The sequence below is a fragment of the Aethalodelphis obliquidens genome, unplaced genomic scaffold (assembly GCF_003676395.1).
Source record: "Aethalodelphis obliquidens isolate GAN/ISIS:26980383/991018 unplaced genomic scaffold, ASM367639v1 scaffold37, whole genome shotgun sequence".
NCBI classification, from domain to species: Eukaryota; Metazoa; Chordata; class Mammalia; order Artiodactyla; family Delphinidae; genus Aethalodelphis; species Aethalodelphis obliquidens.
In genome coordinates this window covers 8,291,563-8,310,097 of record NW_020837981.1, presented here as the reverse complement: position 1 = coordinate 8,310,097, position 18,535 = coordinate 8,291,563, and the positions used below count along the sequence as shown (strand labels likewise).

The 18,535-nt window shown below is 42.7% G+C and overlaps 1 protein-coding gene across 5 annotated transcripts in view; it reads right to left on the bottom strand.

Annotated features, from left to right (window-relative positions):
• Nucleotides 1–18,535, bottom strand: part of KCNMA1 (potassium calcium-activated channel subfamily M alpha 1) — a 747,896-nt gene that overhangs the window by 159,670 nt on the left and 569,691 nt on the right. For all 5 annotated transcript variants that reach the window (XM_027129781.1, XM_027129778.1, XM_027129780.1 and 2 more), the window contains exon 15: nt 9,135–9,244. In XM_027129781.1, the coding sequence (XP_026985582.1) occupies nt 9,135–9,244 (110 nt within the window). The remainder of the gene's footprint in view (nt 1–9,134; nt 9,245–18,535) is intronic.

The following is an 18,535-nucleotide window of genomic DNA, read 5'->3' as shown; positions in this document are numbered from 1 at the left end:
TAGATTTTCAGACTCAGGCACTTCAAGACTGGCTGGTCCTGCCCTTCTCGTACAGATAACAGACTGAGGTCCAAAGAAGGAAAAGCGACTTGTTCAAGGTTAAATGGTCTTTATGGAGAAAAGCCAAAAGTGGAAATCAAACAACTTGTTCAAGGTTAAACAATTTTCATGTAGAAATGTCAAAAGTGGAAATCAAGTCTCTAGGCAGTATGCTATACAGATGCTTCTTATAAAAGCAAAGGAAATGAAGTGGTTGCCAGAAACCCAACATGCAGATATGTTCTGTTTGGTCAGTACAGCATTTAAGAAAAAAAAAAAAAAAATCTAGAATTAGGTACCAACAGGTGATTTCATATAAAAGCGAGCTTTTCAGCTTTCCTTGATAAATCAGATACGGCCATACTGGAGCCACATTCCATATGGCTAAAAAGGACTGGACCTTCAAAGCAATTACCCCTCTGGGTGGGACACGTGCTCTCCAATGTGCCACAGTCTCGACTACCCGCTACTGTCTCGGACCTCCTCATTCTAATTCTTTGTTGCTAACTGCCTGCCCCCTATGGGCATCTAAGCTATTACTCCCTACTTTAGTTGAGTATCCTCTGGACGTCTGCGAAGTACAAATCTTGAGTAATTTACAATTTACACTGGAAACAGAACTACCTCTCTCCCTGTTTAAAATCACAGGTTTTCGTGAGTTCCTGCCACAGAGAACTGGCGAAGGTCAGGGTGCTGGGCTTAAGGCTGCAGCTCAGGCACAGCCTCTGTTGTGGTTCTGGGGGGAAGGGCAGATCAGGGTGAGTAAACAGGGAGTGGGTACGGTGGGGTGTGGTAATTACTTGTTCACTTGCCTCTCTGCCCTCTACACTGAGCTTCTTCAGGGCAAGATGTATGCTTGTCTCGCTGGTAGTTTGCAAAATGCAAGGAGTAAGCTTTCAGTAAATGCTGATTAAGTAAATGTATGAAAGAATGGGGAGCAGACTCTCATGAGTTGCTAGAATTATCCACAACAGATAAAGTGGTAAACTAGGAAAGTCTAGTTTAGGCAGAGAAAGCTTGGAAGTGAGCTAGCATCGTGAAACGACATGCTTCTTAACTTGGTGGATAGAAGCAGACAGATAGGAAAAGAAGGGCGTAGAAGGGAATAATAGCAGTGATATGCTCTGGGAATCTAATGTTTGCTTTCAATCCGCTATGACATGTGGTAAGTACAATTCTAAGATACAGACAGCGATTTCTCCTTGGAACCCTCTGCAGATCCTGTTACAAAGGATGTGCCTTTGGACTACTTAGAATTGATGTCCTGAAATTACATATTTACTTGCATCATTTACACCATTTTTCTGGTAAAGCAAAATGGGTTTTGCTCATCCAATCCTTAAAGTTATTCTTATGGCTTAAACATACACAGACCTGGGGTGGGAAAGAGAGAGGATGCTTAGCATGAGGTAGAGTATAAGAGAGAAACAAGGTAGCTTCCACAATGTGATAAACAGGATGAAATCAGCCATAAGTTAGCAAGCATTTAATTCCTGGTTTCTAAAATAAAATGTCCCAGTATGTCCAATGCCGGAAGTTGCCACTTGTTGCAAAAGTAATTACGGGGGAATAGGAATGACTTCTTTTTTCAAGGAAAAAAAAAAGTTAGATTGCTTTCTTGATAATTATTAAGTAGAGGTCTACCAAATTTGACACCATTATACAAAGCCCTCTTTTTCTTTTTTTCTTTACTGCCAGCATCATCTGTTAACCACAGTAGTTTCAACCCAAATGTTCCTGAACAAAGGCTCTTAAGAATCAGAGTCTAACTGTTTCTACCTACCCAGAGGGAAATAAATTATTCTTGCTATTAAATCAGCCCCCTTGACTAGAAAGATTGCTTGCTGGTGTGAATTAAGCATAGAAACCTGTCGTGGAGTTTGCACCTTCTAATGTGTTCAGGAAGGGTATGCAAAGGTGTGGTTTGGGGCTGACTCACCTAGGAGTGAAGGGGCAAGGACAGAAGAGGCAGCTTTCACTGTGCCCCCCAAACCCAGCTCCACCCCAAAGCGCCAGCCCCTCTTCAGTTGTCCAGGGGGACCCTGGGAATGTCAGGCTGATACATGTAACCAGAGTAGATGAGGATGTAAATACTGCACATTGGGGAACCAGATCTTTAGGATCTAGGGGCTAAAATGAAAAGAAGATCCACATTTAGGAGCTTTGATTTAAAATGATAGGCTCTCAAAATGGAAACATCTAGTTAAAGAAAACTCGAACCAGCGGGATTTGTAAGACTCAGCACCAGGAAAATGGAAGTGATTTAAAATGCCCATGAAAATGTTGTTCAGATTTCCCAGCAGCTTTCATAGAGGTGGAGTGGGAAGGCTTCAGAACACCCTCACCTTTGAACACTCATAATATCTCCACTCTCATAATATCTCCACTAGCACACCTAAGACACGTGAATTTAAATATAATTACATCCTTTCATATGGACAGTTAACATTTGCCTAAAATGTCAGTAAATGCATTTTTTAGCAAGCTTTGCTATTATTATTATGTACCCAGCATCAAGTGAAGCCCCAGTATTTCCCACTGGACTGCCGCCCTGACCCTTCCTGTAGAGAATTCTAGAATTGCCACTGCCTCTGTAGCCTTCGATTAAGGGTTTTAATAGATTTTATGGCCACTGGTTTATTCACATGTGGCAGGATTATCGGTCACCTTCTGAATCCCTGTAACAGAAGGAATCATAAACGTCGTATTCCTATCTGTGTTCATATACGCTCAGTCCCAATTACAATATCCCCAAATAATGGGAGGAATAGGGCCAGTTCTTTGAGGAAAAATATGTTTTCAAGATGAGACTCAAGCTTCTCCATAAATTCTCATAAAATGTTCATTTCTGCAGCCTGGCTAAATAAATCTACCATATAACAATAGAATCTGCTGGCTTCTTTCTGCTCCATGTTCAAATTCCGATGCCCTTCTCTAAGAACTACTGATTTCACAGAACTCAAGTTAAACTAGCTGTAGCTTTCACTGGGCAAGAGACCCAGCTTTCTCTAGGCAGCCTGAAATTTACGTTTCCTCAAGTGGCTTCCCTGGAAAGATCGGTCCATGCCAAACAACATAGGACGAGAGCGTGATTTTCCCAGTGTTTAGGGCCCTGAATGCGGGTGGATGGGGGGAAGGAGAACCATGCCCTGCAGACCCCACACTGTCTAAACCAGCACAGAAGCGTCCAGGCTTGCATTTGGGCTGCAGGGCAGAACTCCTGCCCTTTAGCGTAGGGAAGATCTGGTCAGAGTTCCTCAAGCTACCTAGGCATTAAATACTCCACATCAAATCTGAATTGTAACAGCTGCAGGGGGACACAGAGACACGCAGTATTTCATATACATCTTTTGTCCTAATCCCCTGAGCTGTAAAACCCGATACAATTAAGCATTTATATTTTCCAAGTGATGACTGACTGACTGATCTGCTCACCATGAGATTCAGGACCTGGCACGTGGCATTCTTGCAGTAGCCAAACCTGTGAACCTGTGGCTTCCTGCACTCCTCCTTCCCACCTCCCTCCTCTGCCCTCACTCCCCTACCCGGAGGCAGGCGGGTACAACCTCCGTTTGCTAGTTCTCATAATAAAAACACTATCGCTGTTTCGCCCTGAAAACATCACATGTCAAAAGAACTCTGATTTTTCTCCTTCTCCCATCTAAAGTGGAAATCAACTTGTTCTCGTTGGAAAACCTCAGAGACCTGGGTGTTGAGAGAGTTCTCTGCGGCTCCCAGCCTCCTGGTTCCCTATCACTTACAAATCCCTCTTCCCTCTTTATTCCTTCTCTGAACCCAACCTCCATACAAGGTACAGCTCAAGTATCGCCTCTTCCAGGAAGCCTCTCCTGGCCACCCCAGCCTGCAGGGAGCTCTCAGCATCTGTCCCCCGGCTGTGTGCATCATCACACACTCAACAATGGGCGCTCACCTCTCCCTGAGGATGGGTATTACTTTCTTTCACCAGACTGCAAACTCGCAGAAGGCAGCAGCTGCAGGGAAACAGGATCTTTTCCTCTGCATTTGAAAGTATTGCTATTAATCTTTTAATGAACATATATTTGATCACATCTAATTGCACCATGCCTGGCACATTGGCACAAATACCCCAAGCTCATTAAACAGCTAGCTGATTAACCGGCTGGTGACCGACGGCAGAATTTTCTAAAAGGTAAGAGTAAATAAAACGTGGAAATGTCACGATATATTTCTTTCTTTCTTGGTGTTTATATTATATTCAGTGGGCAGAATAGAAGGGTGGTGGGAAGAGGATAGGCAGGAGAGGGGAAAAGGGCATTAGCTGGTACTGAGAGACAAGTTCTATCATTCCGATTTTAGAGTTGAGGAAACCGGGGTGAGCACTAAGCCCAAGGTCAGGCAGCTGGTAACTATCAAAAGAAGGAGGTAGGGGGCTTCCCTGGTGGCGCAATGGTTGAGAGTCCGCCTGCCGATGCAGGGGACACGGGTTCGTGCCCCGGTCCGGGAGGATCCCACATGCTGCAGAGCGGCTGGGCCTGTGAGCCATGGCCGCTGAGCCTGCGCGACCGGAGCCTGTGCTCCGCAATGGGAGAGGCCACAGCAGTGAGAGGCCCACATACCGCAAAAAAAAAAAAAAAAAGGAGGTAGGCAGAAATCAACTATCTTGTCCCAAATCACATATCCAGCAAGTGGGTTTGACCCCAGACCTTTGCGACTCCACAGCTCACACCACCTGACATCACACAGCATCCTACTACTTGAACCACTCAAAAACAGGACCCCTTCGTGGAAAACATAGCCTCATACCCCAGCCCCCGCCTCCTGCAGGCTTGGCTGGCACTGGACATCTGCACCTTCCACAGTCAGCTACTGAGGAAGATGGGGTGTGGGAGGGAAAGGGAAGCGGGTGGTTTCCTGGTATTCAGAGAACAATGGGTGGCACCCTCTCTTTCAGATCCCATAGCTCCTTTGCCTTGATCTTACTGCCACACAGACCAGGGGCAAGCCAGCTATGCAAAACCAAAGGGAGATGCTCAGGAGTTGCTGGCGCTTAAAAGGAACACCCTAAGAGCATCCTGAGGAAGGTCCAGGCCATACCCACTATGGTGTCCATCAAGGCCAAGAGACATGCGGCTTGTTGCACCCTAAACTGTCCTTCTCTGCATTTGGTGCTTAACTGTTCTCCCCACCCTGAAATTGCTTTTACGATCCCCAGCGGAAACCTGAATGAGAGCATTAAAGGGCTCAGTACCCCCACGTCTTTTTCCTATTCTGATTTGGATTAGGCGTGGGGAGTGGGGAGAGCAGTCATCAGTTTGCCTGGCATGGTAGAGGGCAGACTCATTCCTATATCCATGGAGACTGCAGAATACCCTTCGTGAAGAAGCAGCAATGGAGAGGAAGCGCCCACAAAGGCCCAAATCCTAACATTAGCTTGTAAGATGTGGCCCACCTACAATTCTATGATTTGGCAAAAATCAGAAACGTTCCAGTGACTGAGCCCGAAGTCGGAATAAGAAGTTATTCCAGCCTGTGGTGTGGAGAATGGGGTTGCTGGGGGTCCCCAGTCATCAGACTGAATCAGAATCACCCCCGCTCACCTACAAAAAAAAATGCAGATTTGGGGGACCTACCCCAGATATTAGAATCTGGAGATGGAACCTAGAATCCTCTGTTTAATAAGCTCCCCAGGAGGCTCTTAATTAGCCAGCCTTCATCTACCACATCCTCCAAGCTGATCCCAACTGCATGAGGCCCCAGCATCGAAATCCTGGTGCTGTAACTTGTCTGCTAGGTGGCTTTGGAAGGGGACACCAATGTCCTCTGAGTCTCAGTGTCCTCCTTCATAAACCAGGGATGGTAATATTCACATAATCATCACCGGATTTTTGTGAGGATTCAGTGAGAAAATGTAAGTGAAATATTTAGAAATGATACTGCATTTTGTCTAAATTAGTTATTCCTTTTGGAACAAAGCTGCGTCTTCTGGTGATACACACGTGAAGGCCAAAGGCTGGTGCAGAGAAGCTGGTGCAAGTCTTTCCTGAGCCGGAGAAAGCGTCTCTCTGCTCGAAATTCTTAAAAAGCTCAACTTGGGGGCCTCCTGCCCCTCCTCTCTCTCCTCCTCCCACATCTGTTCTCTTGGGAAACGACCTCAGATTGCACCCGTTAATCCTGCCCCCTCAGCTTTTCACTGAATGACTCTCCCGGCTTCTGAAAAAACTCCAATCTTTTCGGTGTGGTGATCCTACCCTGCAAGGGAGCACTCTGCCAGCCCAAGGGAAGAGCAAATTTATTTCTTTTCATGCTTCAAGACGTTACTGGCTGCATATTGTTTTAATGCCGTGCATAATTACAGAGACGGCTCTGAAAATCTGTATACTTTATCAGTGCTTTATTATACCCAGAATATTCTCCAACTCTTTTTCTTCTACGTGAACCAGCTGAAAATATATTTTGGCGTCCTTCATGTCATCTTGAAATTGAATAGCCAATTCTTACTGTAATGAAAATACTTATGCGCCAGCCTGGTGAAATACAACCCTACACTCTAATTACGGCTGTGCTTTAATTAACCTGAATTGAAGAGTGTTATCATTAAACTGCTGGTAACTCTGAGTTATGGCTTTTCTTTAATTTAAAGTAGAAAACACAGATAATTAAGCCTCCAGATAATCAAATGCTTGAGGAGAGCTTCAATGTTTTGGGATGTTCCTAAATCTCATTAAGTGTCCTTTCTTTATTGATTATTCCTACCTCTGCTGTATCATTGTGTTAAACGAGTAATAGCAGTCAGTTGAACACATTCTCACTCACATCACAAGTTTTTCATGATGGTATTTTGTTTTTTGTCTTTGTATTCCGGAAGCTGTACCAAACAAACACCAAATTCTCTGACAACAAGGTATGTCTGAGGGATCTTCTCCTTCTCGGAACATGTTGTCAAGGGAAATATTTACAGACTAGTGTCCAGCTCTTGAGCCGGCTCCAAAGGGCAGAGAAGTTTCACACACCCAACGGGTCAGAATTGGCAAACTCACACATCGAGGGGGCCAGGCCCTGATGTAAATGCAAATCTGGCCAGTTTAAGACATCAGGGAGGGGAGGCCCTTCACTAAACCCCTCCTTACAGCACACTGGAGTCCCTTAGCATTCAGTAGAAATGCAAGTCCCGTGTTGGTTCATCAGATTTTCAAAAGAGGCCAGGAATCTAGTTTTTATGTGAAGAACCACCTTTCTGAAACATTGGCGACTAACTGTTAAGAAATGAAACACCGTGTAGGACAAATACATGAGTCCAACTGACCCCACACGTATCCCAGCTGGAACTTCTAGAGGGAGCGGTTCTAACCTTCCAGGTTAATACTCTTAAAATGAACTCACTCAGTTTCCAGAAGCAAAATAAGAGAAGTGATGGGAAAGCAGGAAGGGGGTGGGGGGAGGGACATGGACTAAGGGATTTGCAAGGCAGCACTCATGTTGACACCAATCAAGCCCAGGAGACTCAAAGACAAGGAAGGGGACTTCACATACTCCACTGCTAATGCCTGAGGTGCCACAGGACTCCTCCAGGCGTTGGCAGTTCTGCTGTGGGCTCAGGCCACATCTACATCAGACCTAAGAGGCCTCAATTGCCTTTTCATATGACCAGCTTCTAATGTAAGTCCTGAATCCTCCTGGACTTTTTATCCTAGGCAGGCCACTCTCCAAGATAGAGAAAATCCCCTGGGACAGCCTCAGTGTTCCAGGACCCAGTGCCTCGGAATGGTTAACTCCTTTCCATGGCAGAATGAGAAATAGCTCTCAAAGAAAGGAACACATGGGAGTTACAATAGGGCATCCATTTTCGGAAAATAACTCCTTCGGAATCAATTACCTATGCCCTCTTCCAGTCCATTTAGCATTTAAACTTTCGCTTCGAGACAGGGTGAGAAATCTCAGTAAACAGTCAAACCAGTTTGGATTGCTTAGGGCCTGGGCCCAGGGACAGGCAGGGTGCACCTGCTGTGCTCACTGACAGAAGTCACTGACGGGTAAACACCAAGCTACCAGGTGCCCTGGCCCCCCTCTGCTGTACACAGAACAGCAAACTATGAGACAAAGGAACCCAAGAGCCCCCCAGGATTGTCCTCTTCAGGACGCCCTTTCCAGAAGGTGGGTTTGGTTTCCAGGCAGGTAGACAGCACAAGGGAAGAGCTCTTCTTCCTCAGCCCAGTGAGTTCCCAGGTTCCCCTGTTTCTTCCCAGTTTTTATCCATGAGACTGAGTTTACCAAATTCTTTGCTCAGTGTCCAAGTACAGGGCTTCATGTTTCAGCATTCCCAGGGAGTCTGTGTTTTCATAAGGACAAAGCGCCTGTTTGACTTACATCCAACATCTGAGCTTCTAGGTGGGGAATCTGAGGCATCGTCCTGGTGGAAGTTTCTTGGGGTCTGGGACACCTGGAGCTCCTGACGTCATACCCCTTAAATGATCACCTGTTCTACCTCGAGGGGTCGTGCAGGCTGGGGCTACCCCTTGCTCAAATCCATCTCGCTGAGCCAGTATAAGGAGATGCTAAGTCTTTTTATTGTTATAACATACCAGCTGTCCATCTCGGGGCTAAACCACTCAGGACTGTTTCAAGGTCTCTCTGTGTACATTTGGCTCCACATTGCCTCAGGAAATAGTGAAAGCACTTTGAACAGTGACTTCTCTGATGTCTTTATGATCTGACTTAATTGAAAGATTAAAATTTCTTTCATCAAGGTGCTAGCAAGATTTGGTTTTGCCCTGGTAAAATCAGAGGCATGGGTTCATGCTACCCTTCATACACGTGTCTACATCACAGGGGCGTAATTCAAGATATGCAGGAAAACTGCAGTTCATAATTCAGGTCAAATGATGAATCCAAGCCTGCGATTCTCAGGACCGGAGGGAAAGGAGAGCCAGCAGAAATCCCCAAGGAGGGGCCACATAATGACCCATCTTCCCCTTCATCACAGAAGGCTGAGCACAGGACACTTGGTAATTGTCGAGTGTCCCCACTGTGCTGGCCATAGGTGGGGTGCACTTCCTTCAAGAGACACGTTAAATGTTTTCTGAAAGCCAAAGAGCATATGGTTAATGGTCACTTACTCACAAACAGTAGGGAAGGACAGACCCACGAAGGCACTGGAGAGATATTCTGTGTACATTTCATTTGAGACTCCTTCCAAGTAGTATTTCTGCCACGTGTCTTCCTCAATCTAAGGGAGAAGAACACAGGAGAAGGGTTTAAGATAGGATAGTAAAAGGAAAGTGGGGTTACCCCATCTGGCAAACAAATGAATGCACTGGTTGTGTCATGGCGACCTTCCTGAACAACCAGGAACATACCCCATCACCACATGAAGCTTCCATGCCCCTAAACTCACAGACTAGACGGATGTCCCCTCTAAAGCACCACTTCTTCCTAAACCTGTATGACTTCCAAGAATGTGGAGGCATGGGCACTCATCCACAATTGATAAAAATTTTTGAGAGCAATTTTTAAATTGTTATCAAAATGTATAAAAGTGTGTACTCTTTTACACAATTCCATTTTAAGTATTCATAGCAAAGAAACAAGTAGATAAGTATACACATACACATGTACAAGAACATCCTTCTTGTTCTTAGAACAAGAAATTAGAAATAACCACAAATGGTAGGTTTATACCATGGAATACAGGGAAGCAATTACAAATTATGATGAAAATGTATATATTTTCACAGAGAAATTACCTTAAAAGGCACATTACTAAATAGTGTGTATAGTCTGATCCTATTTTTAAATACCCTATAATTATCTGAATGTTCGTAAAGCCGTAGAAAAATCTAGAAAGCTTTATACCAAAACAGTAACAGTTGTTATCTCTCAGATGTAGAATGACACTTTTTCTCTATCGATTCCTGTATTGTCTGAAGGCTTTTGCAGTGAGCGTATATATATAACATGAAACAACATATCTATTTCTACTTTGGGGAAAAATTAGATTTTTCCAACACCACCTTGAATATCACAAAAAGTAAAATGTAGGACTTCGCTGGTGGCGCGATGGTTAAGAATCCGCCTGCCAATGAAGGGGACATGGGTTCGAGCCCTGGTCCAGGAAGATCCCACATGCCGCGGAGCAACTAAGCCCGTGCGCCACAACTACTGAGCCTGCACTCTAGAGCCCGTGAGCCACAACTACTGAGCCTGTGTGCCACAACTAGTGAAGCCTGCGTGCCTAGAGCCTGTGCTCTGCAACAAGATAAGCCACTGCAACGAGAAGGCCACGCACTGCAACGAAGAGTAGCCCCTGCTTGCTGCAACTAGAGAAAGCCCGTGCGCAGCAACAAAGCCCCAATGCAGCCAAAAATAAATTTAAAAAATAAATAATTTTAAAAAAAGTAAAATGTAGTTTCAGAAAGGTCTTAACCAAAGTGTCATTAATATGTGTTTTTTTTTGGTTTTTTTTGGTCGTAATTAATCAAGTTCAACTGGTTTTCCCAACAGCCCTCTTCACGCTAGGTATTTCTGGAAAGGTTTTACCTTAGAATCGACCATTTAAAAGTATAAAGTAAAAACAACAAGAACGCTGAGCCCCTCTGGGAGCTTGGGGATGTCATGGATTCCCAGGGCAGGAAGACAGGCAGGCTGTGTGGTCCTTGGGTATCTGTAAGCTGCTGTCTCCCCAGTTCACTTCCACTGGAGGTTAGATAAGGGGGAGGATGAAAAGGAGCTTCCCAGTCAACTGGAAGTGGCTCTTAATAATGTCCTGTGCTGGTATTGAATTAAAAGGCATCTTGGGACTTCCCCGGTTGTCCAATGGTAAAGAATCCACCTACCAATGCGGGAGACGCGAGTTTGATCCCTGGTCAGGGAACTAAGATCCCACCAGCTGCAGGGCAACTAAGCCTGCGCGCCATAACTACTGAGCCCGCGCCTCAACTAGAGAGCCTGGGTTTTGCAAACTACAGAGCCCACGCACTCTGGAGCCCTCATGCCACAACTACAGAGCCAACGCACTCTGGATCCTGAGTGCCACAACTAGAGAGAGAAAACCCGCATGCCACAACTAGAGAGAAGCCCGTGTGCCACAACTAGAGAGAGAGGAGAAAAAAAAAAAAAAAAACGCGCACGCTGCCAACTAGAGAAAAGCCCACACGCCACAACGGAGAACCCACATGCCGCAACTAAGACCAGACACAGCCAAAAACACAAAGGCATCTTGCTTATGACCCAACAGTCAGTTAACTGGGGGAAATGAAAGAGACTTGGAAACAGTGGGAAATGCACACCTACCATCTACTTGGTGATGTTCTGGAATACAAAAGCTAGGAATGATTTAGAAATAAATTGAATGCTCCCTGCTTCTATGCTACGTCTGCTTTGTGTTCTGGCTGGGTTATAAGATTATGTGGGTTAACCTCATTAGTTTGTGCTGCTTCTAACCTACTACCACACATTAGAAATGTGCTATGCAATACTGCTGGGTATGGGTTGTTCATCTAAAAAATTAGTCTTCCCCCGAGTGGGGTTTTTCAAAACAAAAGGACTCAACCTTTTCTACTGTTAAACTTTATGATTTTAAAAATTAACTGCTATGTGTTTAGCTAAACACAAACTTTTTAATTTCCCCGACTCATAAGATTTCAACTTATTTTTTCAAATAAAAGATATTCTTGACTTCATAAACAAAGGTTATTAATTCCAACTAATTTGAAGAAAGCTTAGTCTGCATTAGTAAATAGTTTGAAATATATAATATTTGGGGCACTATGTTATCATAATTTTTTATTGGTAAATAGGATAGTATCTGAAGGACTGCCAATTATAAATCCTCATAGTTGAGTTTTATGGGCAAATAGTTTTCTTGAAGTAGAAGAATTCAGCCTATTCTTTTAGCAGGGACATTCCTTTTATAATATGTTGCTTATGTTGCTAATTTAAATATTCCACTTGGCTTTCAAAAATAATGAAAATATTAAGCTTTATCTCAACTGATTGTTGGTGCTATTCCTCAATTAATATGACTTTAATTTGGTTCTTTTAGTTATGGTCATTATTTTCATGCCTCTATGTTCTAATGGAACTACTCTTGAGACCAAATTTTATTGTAGGTTCATCACTAAACTTTTTAAGTAGAAATAAATTCTTTTTAGGATACAAATATTATATTCATGTTTCTTTTGAATTTAGCATAAATTGTTCATTGATTTATTGATTCAGCAAATAATTTTTAGCATATTCTGTGTCTTATGAGCCATTCTAGTTACTGACTGAATTTTATTTAAACTGGAATTTATTTTCCCATATTTTTCTCTTTGCCAGAAAAAGCATCAGATATACCTGTCTAAGATATATCTGACGATATATATCTGACTTTTGCTGATTTTTTCCCACATTTCTTTTCCTGAAAGTTTGTGGCTGATCTGAAATGCTTGAGGACTAAAAGTCAAAAAACTGGGAAAAAAAAAAATGAACAGAACTTTTCTGGAAAGCAAAATGCCTCTTCCACAGACATATGCAGATGCTCAGATGGTATGTATAATGCGAGATGCAGAAGTACTGAATGGACTGACTAAAAGCTGAGGAGTTCAAATTCATTGTTATAACCCTTTAAGATTTCTACATCTTTAACACAAGTTCCCTATTGATAAGTTAACAAATTTTTCAGGTTCTCATAAATGTCCCCCCCCACACACACACAAAAACTTACTGAAAATGATTTAAATGGTAAAATGGTAAATTTTGTTATATGTATTTTACCACAAGTAATTTTTTTTTTAAAAAAATACGTATAATATAAGGAGAATCAGTAATTATAATTAACACTTACACCCTTTAATCCTTAAGGGCAAGAATGACAAGTTGTGGCAGAACAACGACAGGAACAGGTTATCACATCAGGAGAGTCAGGGATAGAGCACCCAGCCTTAAGACACTGTAATGTGTCACAAACTCAGACAACAGAACCTCAATCTTCATCCCGAGGCAAGGGCTTCAATTACCCCTTCTTATCAAAGTTTACCTTTCTAAGTCTCAAGCACGGCACCTTTCACTTATTTTGAAAACAGCAAAAGCAAAATGCACATTCCTTTTAGTTTTGTTAGCCATATCATATACATTCTTAGGGAAGGAAAAATTAGTATAAAATACAATACGTTGAGTTTAAAACACCTGACAGTGAACAAAGAGACCTAGAGATGGTAGAATGAGTTACTGTCATTATAAGTCCCCTTTAACAGAGGCACAGAGAGGTTAAGTAACCCACTAAAGGTTACAAAGCCAATGAGTGGTACAAACAGGATTCAGAGTTCATACTGTTAACCACCCACCATATTATCTCTTGCTAGAGACTGACAGGGTAAATATATAGAGAAGCGGTGGTGCTAGGATTTTGGGGGGCTTGGAGGGTTTGTGGAATATAAGTACCTAAGAGGAAAAGCTCCTCAAGAACGCAAGATCTTAAACCCTGGAGCCCCTGACTTTGTGAGAAGTCCGTGAGAAGTAGTACTGATTTTAAGTCGAGCTGAAAGGAGAGTTCAGACCTCCTCTCAAAGCACGACGGCATCATTTCTATTCTATAAAATGGAACCATCCCAGCCTACAACTTCTTGCCTAAAATAGTACATGCTGTTCTCCACATCTGTGTTGTCGAAATATTTTAAACTGTAATGTGAATACACACTTCCCAGCAGAAAAGTGAAAGAATGGGACCAAAATGACTTAGGGAAAGGTGCCAAAATTAATTTGCCAGCCATTCAACCATCAGTCAAAGGCAAAGCATTTCCTGAGGCAGCAACTTCTCCTCTGGCTGTCACGTCAAACTCCCGCTGCTTCAGAAGAGCACCTAGCAAAGATGAGCAGGTGATGTGCTCTGGGTCCTTATTCATCAAACACTCGCAGATCTTCAGTGAGAAAAGAGATCTGAGCCGTGGGGCTCGCGCGTCCACACTTCTCATGGTCTTATTTATCTGCCCTTCATTATCTAACTTTTCAACCAGTCTAGTTCAATCCCTTAAGTAAACAGTTGTACACCAATCTGGGGGCCGATGGCTCCGCCACCAAAGGCACCATCAAACTGGAAACATCAGCCTTGGCTCTGGGGGAAGTAACACCTTCTTGCTCCCAGATTTTGCATGTGTTACTAACAGTGGGTCAGTAACGACACCTTTTATATTTTATGCTTTCTCTGATTAGGGTGAAACTGTGTTTCTCTAACGCTAGCAGCCCAGTGAATGTGAAAAATCAACCATCCCAGCTGCGGTATGTTATAGTCACTGTGATTTCTGTTTCCAGCAGAGTCTGAATAACTGTGTTGATTACAGCCAAATAATTTTGCAGAAGTCCATCCCTACCTCCAGAGTCGTATAAATAATTCCAAAGACTATCATATACCAATCCTTATTTAATTGAAAACAAGTACATTGTTTTAATCCAAATATACATTATGTTGTGCACATCAAATATAAGGAACTAAGAGGAAATTATAAAAATCAATAACCATTATGTTAATAGCTGCAATAAGAAGAGGTGAGTTGTAACATACATACCAGCATTGCCCAAAACTGGTAGTAGAAGACTATTTATTGTAATAGCAGGTATTTATTACATTTATGATTTTTAAAAAATCTATCCAAATCCTCACTATTCTTGCTCTAAAGGATGTATAGTTTTAAATCATAAGTCCTTAATTAGAATGAATTAGCTACATCTGAATGAATATTTATACATATAAATTACACAATACATTGTCACTGTCCTTTGTAATGTGACAGTCTAAAACAGAGCGCACTGACAGGAACTGGCCAACGTATCTGAGATTCCACAAAAACATATTTACGCCCACAAAAAACAGAGAACACCCACAGAATGTGTCAAGCTCTTAATTACAGTAATAAACATGGAATCAGCATTGATGGGCTCTAGGGTGATGAGCGTATGGGCTGGTCACTAAAATGAGTGGGGTCCTTTATCCCCACCCCTCAACGGCATGCTCTGCCACTGGGAAAAATCTGATTCAATGTTGCATCTAATCATTTCTTGCTGGAAAGAACAATGCTAAGGACAACTGATTGTTAAGAAGACTTTATCACTGACCCAGTTCCTGGATTCTCTCTCTCCTCCTTTATTTCCCTCTATGTTCCAATGTTAACAAACTTGCCGCAGTTTTTACCAGTGGGCATGCGGCTCTTTCTCCCTCTCTTCCTCGCCTCAACATAAACTCGTAGAATTAAAAAACAAAACGTTTGAGTCTTGCTAGCTTAGCTCCTCACGAGTGCCAGAACAGAGAAAGCCTCGCTGCACAGCTTTCTGCGGGGTGGAAGAAACTGGTGATAAAGTTGAAAACAAAGGAAAGAAACAGAAGAGATGCGAAACCAACAGTGATTTGCACCTTTTCAGAATATATCTCTTCTCTGTGCCAAATTGCATATCAACGCTGTCCTTCTTGGATGTGGACTCAGGTCGGCTGTCCTTCCGAGAACAGCACTGGATTTCGGGGACCCCATAACGATTTGGCATTCCACAATTATGGCCTATTTCAGATCGTATTTTCCAGAATGTGAGAATAGAACGAAAGGATCTCAGATTTTTCCAAAGGCTTTGGGACAATGTCAATTAAAACACATTATTTGGAATTTGGTGGAATGCAAGATAACTGGTTGCTTCAGCACTGAACGAATAAATAAACAACCCCAGAGATTAATTCTGGGGTGGACTTCCACTGAATCTCTTAATCCCAGACTAGTGGGCTGCAGGCTATCAAATGAGATTTCTTCCATCAAGCATTATGAAAAAAAACATCAGCCCACATGAAGTGTTCAGAGCGAGAGCAACAGACCACACCACGTGCAAAAGAGTTAGCAGACAAGGTATTTTCCCCCCTGCTATGTTACCCCAACTTAGATTACTTCTGAAAACACAGAATGCCAGAGGAATTGAAGTTAAAGGAAGGGTTAACAGAAAGAGTGATATGAGAACTTTTAAAAATAATTATCATTTATAAATTATTTCAGAAAGTGTGGCCTATGTGGCAGGAAATCGGTATTTTAATACGTAGGTAGGTTGTTCTACCCTTTTCTTTTTTTCCTCTCCAATGTAGAAAAGGTATTTATGCTTAAGTGTGGCCAGGCCTTTTTAAAGATGGGTCTATTCACTATCTGTCCAAATAGGACTTTGGTTTTGCCATCTTGATAATAGTTAAGAACATCCTCACTTGTTCTTCAAATAATAAGGTTCTTAAAATACTACTAAAAATAATTCTCATCTGGGTAGGGCAAGCAGCAAGTAAGTGTTCTCAAGCAGACGCCTGCCAAGCAATCCTCAGGAGAACAATTCAGTCCCTGGCAGGCAGGATTTTCCAGAACAGAGCTTCTCAACGCATTTGGGGTGAGAGACCAGGGTTTTACTTTTATTTCTAGTATCCATCGTTTTGCAGACTCAAACTTCTGCAAAATCTAACAGAAATGATTTCCCAAAAAAAAGAATAGACAAGACATGCAAAATACAAGTCCAAAATTTCTATCATTAGATTCAACCAATATATAATTAATCTGGCAAATTGCTCTAAAAGTTCCTAAGCATTCCTCTCATTTTCCGTACTTGCCACTTCGTGGACGAGTAGCAAACAGTTCATGGCACCCATCCACAGACTGCATTTGCAGTTGTGCTGGTCCTACTCTATCTTGCAAACCTTACTTCTCACAATTTCCCCCAAATTCCAGTAAAGTAGGATTATCCCCAACTAAGATTTCCCAAAGTAGCCTCGACAGAACTCACTAACAGGTGTCACCTTGAACATAAGAGAGGGAAGAGGGAGTTCTCTGGTGTCCCCATTAAAATATAGGTTTTTTGAAGGCAGAAAAATTCACCGGAGTCTCCAGAGTTTGGAACAGTGCATGGAACATAGCAGTAGCTCAATATTTGCTGAATGGATGAAACACATTTGGGAAGTGCTGGATTTCACAAAGTCAAACTGGGGAGTTTTTTAGTGCAACTCAAGAGTATTTCACATGTTACTATGAATTGTAAATCTCCAAAGGGAAAACATGGTACTAAGTCACAGAATCCTTTATTTCAAGGAGCAGCTCATGGAGACCAGCAATGCTATTCTAAAAACTTCCTCCCTCTGATCTCCCCACCACTTCGTTTCCCTGATCCTACTGTCAGAAATCTCTCTGTGGCAATTTTCAGCTGTCAAGATCCAACTCTACCTGTAAGTTCCCATCGTATGCCACCTCGTCTGTGAGGACTTTCCTCATCTCCCCAAATTGATGTGCTCTGCCCTGCCTTAATGGGAACACAAATCATGCCCACCTCTGGTGAGTTTGGGACGGCTAAAAGAGATAATGGATAAAGAATGCTTAGAACATTCCCTGGTTGGCAGTACGCACTCAGTATGCGCTAGTTGTCATTAGCTACCGTCATAGTATCTGAGTCTTCTAACATCTGACAAGAACTATAATAAAGTGGAATTCTGGAACACGAGACCCTCCCTTAGGCATTCAACTTTGAATCTTCTAGAACAAGCAGCATACTACCTTATGAGGTGCTTATAAGAGGTGCTTAATTAATATTTGTTGAATTGAACTCAGCAAGAAAAAACTGGAGAAAGAGACACAAAGAAACGAGCACAATTTTTCCAGGCATCTAATCACAAGTCAGTGCTGATAGCTTCATAGCATTTAGTGTTGACCATGAAAGGAACCAATTTCTGCCCCCCGAATGCTGAAAAATTCTGCATTCTTGGCATCTCATAGGGAACGTGTAGAGTCGGGTGATTTTTAAACTTCCCAGAACACTTCCTACTGAGCAGTACATTTCTGGGAAACTTTGTCATCACAGAACATCTTGGGCTACTTAGCAAGTGGCTTATGGTTTTCTAAATTCTATATCCAATACCTTGGAGGCTTGAATTTGAAAGAAGGGACTCTCAGGAACTGCTGTATTTGCCAATCTAACAGAGGTCCTACCTCTTACTAGCTAGGAGTCCCACCGCACTCCCTGCAGAAAGGAGCCCCCTTTGCTCCGTCTCATGACTATGCTCTCTTTCCCATGTGACCTAGCCCTCTATCTTCTGGACTGCACTCTTTTGAATTCCAATGTAGGGTCAAACAACAATTCAACAGGAAATAGACTGAGCCCAGCCAAGGCTGCATTTGGCAATTCCATTACTCCTAAATTCTAAAACTGAGACCCCAAACAACTGTTTGCTATTAACTAATTAAGAACTGGGAGAAAAAGAAAGGAGTTAGATAGAAAAGCATTTGAATCAGCCCGGGAATTATGAGGTTTCTTTTAATAAGACAAACCATTAGAGAATTACCTAAGCGTTTGCTTAGGTAATTAGGTAAAAATCTTCAATATTTTGGGCAGTTTGGGGAGAATCCCACTGCATCCACTGAAGTTAACACAGGATAGTTTCTCACCAGTGGGCATGTCTAAGGCTGTGAGTCCAGTGCTCCCCAAACTCTGAAGAGCATGTAAATCACCCAAGGGTGTTAGTAAAATGTGCTTTCTGTAGTCC